Raw genomic sequence first — 7,350 nt, forward strand, 5'->3', positions numbered from 1 at the left:
AAGCTCATCACCTTGCACGTTCACCACCCTGTGAAGTTGATCATAACTTATTCATCTTTATTTGATTTATTTATTTTTATTTAACTAAGCAAGTCAATTAAGAACAAATTCTTATTTACAATGATGGCCTACCCCGGCCAAACCCAGACTGACGCTGGGCCAATTGTGTGTCGCCCTATGGGACTCCCAATCACAGCCGGTTGTGATTCAGCCTGGAATCGAACCAGGGTCTGTAGTGACACCTTTAGCACAGAGATGTAGTGCCTTAGACCGCTGCGCCACTCGGGAGCTTTATCTGTAGCCTAATAAACTGCAAGCTTTCCTGAGTCGTATAGTGGGAGGACCACACAACATATCATCGCGTGACTCCAAGTTTACTTCGATTTGATGGTTATTATATCAATATTTGTACATAAAGGCATTTCCACCGCCATTTCCAGCATAAATCATTTTACCGACACAGAAAGTTCCCATGTCGATCGAAAAAATTGTCTGTCAGCATTTATAAAATTGTACCGGCATTTCATGTTTCCATTAGGCCTGTCGTGACTTTTTCATACATCAGGTAATTCATCCGCATGAAATGGTTGGATGGAGACGTGGTTACAGTTAGGCTACTTCCTAATAGTTGCTGGTTGAAAATGCAATCTACACAGGACCATCTAATCAGAAGGTTTTTGCATGAGGGGAGTTTCAGCTTCACTGGTGACATTCCCAGGCAGTAAATAAATTAATAGACCAATAACAAAGAGAGTTCCAAACTTGTCTGCCAATAACAGCTAGTTTTCAGTTTTCCCCGCCCCACTCAGACCACTCCCAGACAATCTTAACAAAATTCATGTTTGAGAAATAGGTTTAGGCTATAAAGCTATTTTTGTTTCTTTTTGACCATTTTAGTGGAAAAGTATTACCATAAGGGTCTTAATTTTAATCTGAAATTATTTGATGTTGATATAAAAATGGCTGCATTGGGCCTTTAAGGTGGAGACGACAGTCATTTATTTGCCAAATGCAGATGTATTGCATCTATTATCACCCTATATAAATTGTTAAACTAGCTTTCTCTAATAGCCTGCTGTTGGTAAACAGTTTAAGTGGTTACAGTCATTATGTGAAACAATAAAAGTGACTGTTCTTCTTCTCAAATTCTGTATAATGTCATAGATATATTTTAGATAGGCTAGGCCTGCTTATAATACAATGGATTAGTCCTCAGGGGCTCAAGCGGTGTTGGCACAATTATAATTATTTCTGTGCTTGTTGTGGAAATTGAAAATTGTTCATTGATGGTTGCATAGTTCTGGGGTGTCAGATGACTGGCATGAGGAACAAAATCTACCTCTGTAATTCAGTAGGCCTTGTAATATGTCGAAACAAAAGTATGCATTTTATCAGCGATTACACAGAATAAATTCATAATCTCTGGTGTAACAGAACTATTTTTCACCCACTTGGAGACACTATTTAGACCTTTCTTTTATCTCATTGGTTTTGGCCTATCTCACTGCTAATTATCCTCCGTGGTCTAATGTTTTGAGAGGGAGGGGTGTGGCATTGGCATGGGTGTGAAATGCATCTAAATGGTGTTCAAGCCTATTGTGCTGCTGCCTTAAGAAACACTTGTTCCAGTGGAACTTATGTGTAGAGAATAACATAGTGGGGTGCAATTACAGTGTGTTAGGATAGGACATTAAAGTGCAGACTCAGAAGTTTAGTTCATGGCTTTATATTCCTGCTGGTGGTGGAACAAGTACATATTAAAAAACAGATATATATATATATATACACACACACAAAATAATAATACATGTTTTAAAATGACAATATTTAGTTATGTCATATGGTACATTATATTTTAACTTATTTTCCAAAACTTTAAAACTGGTCTCCAGTTGCAATCTGTAGATCCGCCAGTAGATGGCGATGTTGTCACATTACATTTTCCCTGATCAGCCATAAATTCTCCACTTCACAAAGAGCACTGTTAATTAACAAGTAAACAACACCATTCATTATTGATAATATAAGACAATTACACTGGAATAGCCACCCATTAATTTAGCATCGACAATGCCATTGGGTGGACTGGAGAGGGCTAGAGTCAGAGAACAGGCCACTAACTAACATGATCTGCTGCCCTACTGACCTAGTTTGACTGTTAATAAACCAATAAAGCTCAGTGTCAACAAAGGAATATAGGTAATACATCAGTCCTAAATGTATCACTGCAGAACCCCCTATTCAGTCAATGATGCATGTTTGTTCCTCTTCCCTCTCAATCCAGCGTAAGAGGATCAATCCCTCTAAAAGCTTGATTGACTGATTGGTAGGGTATCAACTAAGGCATAGGTCTCTGTAATGATTAACAGAGTTGATGCTTTTATTGGGTTGGTGTCTTTGATTGACCTTAAGCCTAGAGTGTGAAGAGCTGGACTGAAAGACTACAGTATCTCTACCTCTGTGGCTGAGTCAGAGTAAGACAGATGGACTGAGCGGAAGTGTGACACTGTCTGTCGCAGGCAATATATCAAAGGCCTGTTCAATTGGAATGCTCTATTCTTGAGTGTAGAGTGTTTTTTCATTGATGTGTGTCAGTATGTGGTTTTGTGGGTATTTGATCTAGGAATGTGATTTGTGTATGGGTGTGTGTGTGTGCGTGTGTCTCTGAGTATTTGTTCATGTGTGTGTGTGTGTAGCAGGCGGTGTACCCCCCACCCCCCTAGCTTCATCATTTCTCCTCTGCGTGCTTCCTGAGTCGCTCCACCACATCATCCCCACTGGCCCAGGGCACAGTGACAGCCTTGAACTCTCCCGGCCTGGCCTCGTGGATCTCAGTGATCAGCCGGTGCATGGGGTAGTCCCGCCGGGCGAACGCCGTGTCCCGGGGGCCCAGGATCAGTGACGGGCAGAAGTCGTTGGCCCCATCGCCCACGTAAAATACCCTCTGGAACGGCCGCCCGCGCTCCTGCGTCCGCCTCATCACATAGTCCCTCAAGATCACCTGCTTGCACATGTTCTCCGGGCAGCGCAGGCAGCTGTGGGAGTGGAAGGGGCGCAGAACCAACCGGCCATCCTTGTCGAAGGTGGCAGGGTTGGTGAAGATCTTGACGAAGAGCTGGCGGGCCCCAACACGGCGGAGCCAGGACTCGATGAAGAAGGTGTTGGCATCAGACACCATAACCACCTCAAAGTCTTGCGGAGGGCGGTGGCGGAGGAACTGGAACAGGGCCAGCATGCCGGGAGAGGCGGGGATCTTCTCGATGACAGAGCGGATGGCGCTCTCGGGCACGCCCTTCTCTGCCATGTAGGCTAGCACTCGCTGCATGTACTCGTTGTAGTGGCCCGGCCGGTAGGTGTCCTTCAGCCAGGCGGGGAGGTTCTGCCCTGGGGCTGCCTGCACCACCACATCATCACTGCTCTCATTCACAATGGTCTCGTCAAAGTCGAAGACGATGAGGAAGCGCCTGTCAGAGGGGGGTGTTGCTGAGTTGGCGGCCATGTTGTTTGCAGAGCGTCTGGAACGTGGGGGGGTAACGTCCTCGCCTGGGGGAGAGCCAAAGCAGTTCATGATTGGCTTTGCCACAACCTCTTACTGAGATGAGTGGCACCAAAATCCAGCTCTTTTGCACCTTTTGGTCTCTCGTTCACAACGAGGCAGGTCGGAAAACACAAGGTAGGGGGTCTGGGAAGAATGTGTCTAATAGGACGGAGGAGGAGAGGATGGAAGCAGAGTAAAAAGTAAAGATTGAAGAGGAAAAGACAAACAAAATACAAACATTTAGAGATTTATTTTTTTCAATGGACCTGAATTACAAAGATTAGAAGTGGTATGAGAGAGAATAATTTTGCCAATATCAGCATGGGTTGCATTTCTGCTTGGTAGCCACCCAACATGTGTACTAAAACACCAAGCACATTTCTACCACTGAAACCACATTAAGTCAGAGCAAGTCACAAGTCTTCAAGTCCGAGTCCTTTAAAGTCACGAGTCGTGTCACAAGTCACTTGCAGTGCTAAGCTGCCACCCAACCATTTTTTATGTAATAAATGCTGTTACATTGTTGCACATTGTATGGATATCTAGATCATTTAGCTCTCTAACATTTGCTGTTGTAGCTAGTATGTTAAATTATGCAACAAAGAGAGATTTTCAAAAGACACTACTGGTCGAGTCCGAGTCACCACTGGTCGTGTCGAGTCATATCTGGTCCTGGACTAGAGTACTACAATACAGATTTTTTACCATTTTAAACGTCAAAATGTAAAGTCACATTATTATGTAAGTGGTACAGCTGTGATGTCCTGCACCTCTGCAGCTGCAGAACATTGAAATGTAATAAGACCAAGTAATACACGAGTCAACAGCATGCAAAATAAACTGATATCTTAAATCAATACATTTTTAACGCTAGCCTACATGTCATGCTGATCTGTTTGAAGCTGCAAGGAATCGGTGAAAAGAACGGAACATACTGTACTGACCTTCAATGTTCCGTGCTGTCAACAGAGGGTCCCTAGAACACTATCAACCAATACATGGGATCTGTAAAGTGAGGTGGATAATTAACAGGAAAACTCTGTAAATAACCCCAAGAGACGGACACTGTTCAATGTTGTAATTATCTACAATGCCAGAAAGTGCAGCGCGTAGGCTAATAACGTAATGTAACCATCATCATACAATATTGGGCTACATACAAATGTATGCAATGAATATAGTACAGTAGCGCATTATATTATGCCATTTCACAGGAATATCAATTACTTAAGCTATAACAATGTGTTCCAAAAACCGGAGTAGACTGATATAAATGAGCCTTTATGCAAATGTATCCTAATCCACGAATATATTTACGCACTGGAAAACGTCCCGACGGTTAGTTTACTAAATAATTAATCTTATTTGCAGAGCAAAGGAACCATAGCAAAAATTTACCAGTAAGAATGTATGTCCACAAACATGTCCCGACGGCACGGTTGTCCCTCGCAGTATCTCTAAAGGTGCCTATGTTCTTGAATTGGTCACCGGCATGCTGTACTTTGTTCAGTCTCGAACTTGAGCATCACTTGGTTATATATAGGTTTGATTGTCGAGGAACAGGGTGCTTTCAGCTCGTTTTATTGGCTGTCAAACCCACTGAGCTTGCTACGATTATGACGTCCTAGGCTACGCAACAACGGCCCATTTGGCGTCCGCCTCCAATATCCTTTGTACATTTTACATTTATAAGTCATTTAGCAGACGCTCTTATCCAGAGCGACTTACAAATTGGTGCATTCACCTTATAATATCCAGTGGAACAAGTGTAAGTGAACCCATAGAGCAGTAGACAGGCTGGAGAGAGGTTGGTTGATTCTGGTTTGAATATCACTCAGCACAGCCTCCACAGAGAACATGGAGAGATTCCGTTTGTTGTGTTCTCTCAATGTATGCATAACACAACTGCTTAGTGAAAGGGAACAAGATAGGCCTGTTATGTGACATAATTTACAGCCTTTTTGCTGTGTGTGCAAACCACCACACCCCTAATTGACCCAAGGGTGACACCAAGAACACAGAGCACAATGTTAAAATTAATGAAAAAATGAACTATGAATGGTTTACAAGTGGTTTAGAAAAAGGTTAAAGCAAGACAAGCAAGCACCTCTGAATGCTCAGCCACTGCGACCCAGCAGGCTACCCTCCCCCACGTCTTTATCTCCTCTCAGACAGCCTCCCTTCCTCCTGCCTCTCTGCCACAAGAGCCAATAATGCCTAGCAGTTGGGAAGTGACTTATTTCTGAACGCAGATGGGAGTGCAGACCTATCTGGTGCTGTGTATTCACCCGGCCCTCTCCCACTCACAGTGCAAGAGAATGAACCTGACCACCCACTCACATACTCACAAACAGCATCAGTGCTGTGGTGAGTCAGTCACTCACACGTTCCCCTGCCACTACCAGCAAGCACCTAACATAACTGAGAACCATGTTTCTCAGCGCTTGATGAGAGCGTGTTCGTCCTATGGCTATTTTGCATACCTTCCCACAACTTTCTGGGAATGTTGCTTTGTACATGTAGAAAACGCTAGCTCCAACCTGGTGTCCCAGTGGACTAATTCCATGGATAGAGAACAGAGCTTCAACTCTCAGACGCCGTGTCATAAAAAAATAAATGTGTTTGCCTGATTAAAGCCTAAGGAAATTAATTTCCATGTGTCCTATCTGTGCTTGGAGTAAAATAAGTTTACCTAAAACAAGCTAGCAGTGTTGTCTTATTGAAACATTCATTGAAACTTTTTAAAGACGGTGACTAAACCAGCCGCGTTGCGTGCAAAATAAATGTACATATGTGTTATTCAATCATTTCATCCCAATTGCTCACACGGGTCACCGTAGCCAGGCGCTAAAATAGAACTTGGCTCTATTTTAGACACGCCACCTCTCCCATCTACTCATGGGTTTTTAAGAGCACACTAACCCACGTGGGTGGTTGAAAGATGGAGGCCCAGACTCCAGTCCATTTGGAGGTAATGCACCTTAAAGTTGGTTACCAAACACCATATAAAATCCACAGAAAAAGAAAGCTGAATGAAGAGAGAAACCTCACTAAAAATCTAACTAGGTTTCCCATTTTATCGGTGGATTAATTGTCAGAGTAGAGAACACATGATTTTGGATGACTCAAAATTCTACAAAGACCCAGCTAAAAGGACCATACGTATTTCTTCTCCCAGGACAAATTAGCTAGCAACAGCAAGCTATTTGTGTTTTGACCAGTCAAATTTATTGGTATTTTAACCTGCATGTCATGAACGCGTCAGGTAGGGATAGTTCAAATCAACATGCGCACGATGGCGCACACACAGACGAAGACGCTTTGGTCAAGGTGTAAGGAAGTTATTCAATAAACTAAGTAACCTATAATTTCCATTCTCAGTGTTTATAAAACCTCCCAGAACCACCCTGCAACCTAAAAATGTATGTTCCCAGAACAGGCTAAATGTTTACTTTTATTACTCATTTACTACTTATTCAGTTTTACTGTTTAGGAAAAATACAGCTTTGTTCCCAGAACCAATTGGGATACCAAAAATAAAAAATAAACACATTTCCACAACTTCCAAGGAACCAAATGAGCTAGCTGGGCACCCCGTCTCCTCATCTGCAGAGAACACAAACACTGACTCACATCCTCTCTTCTAACCCTGTGATGTCAACAAGGAACTGTGATGCGAAATTTCAGTATCAGTAATTTAGTTTCTCTCACATCAAGTTTTGAAAATAAACTTTGTTAGGTCTTGCTCTAATAGTTTGCGCTGGCTACGGGATCTCTACAGGATTAAGAGTAAACATCTGCAAGCACTTGAA

The 7,350-nt window shown here is 42.8% G+C and overlaps 1 protein-coding gene across 3 annotated transcripts; it reads right to left on the minus strand.

Moving 5' to 3' along the window:
- Positions 1-1,710: 1,710 nt before the first annotated feature.
- phop1 (Probable phosphatase phospho1) lies at positions 1,711-5,114 on the minus strand. Of its 3 annotated transcripts, XM_014192791.2 has the most exons (4): positions 4,937-5,114; positions 4,483-4,543; positions 3,630-3,697; positions 1,711-3,543 (listed from the first exon to the last, which is right to left on the minus strand). In XM_014192791.2, exon 4 carries the CDS (start codon positions 3,497-3,499, stop codon positions 2,729-2,731), a length of 771 nt encoding a protein of 256 aa, XP_014048266.1. In that variant the 5' UTR covers positions 3,500-3,543; positions 3,630-3,697; positions 4,483-4,543; positions 4,937-5,114; the 3' UTR covers positions 1,711-2,728.
- Positions 5,115-7,350: the final 2,236 nt, after the last annotated feature.

This window comes from Salmo salar, chromosome ssa03 (genome assembly GCF_905237065.1).
Source record: "Salmo salar chromosome ssa03, Ssal_v3.1, whole genome shotgun sequence".
NCBI classification, from domain to species: Eukaryota; Metazoa; Chordata; class Actinopteri; order Salmoniformes; family Salmonidae; genus Salmo; species Salmo salar.

Bases quoted from the DNA above. Each gene is read 5' to 3' on its own strand.
- phop1 (XM_014192791.2), bottom strand. From the start codon at position 3,499: ATGGCCGCCAACTCAGCAACACCCCCCTCTGACAGGCGCTTCCTCATC.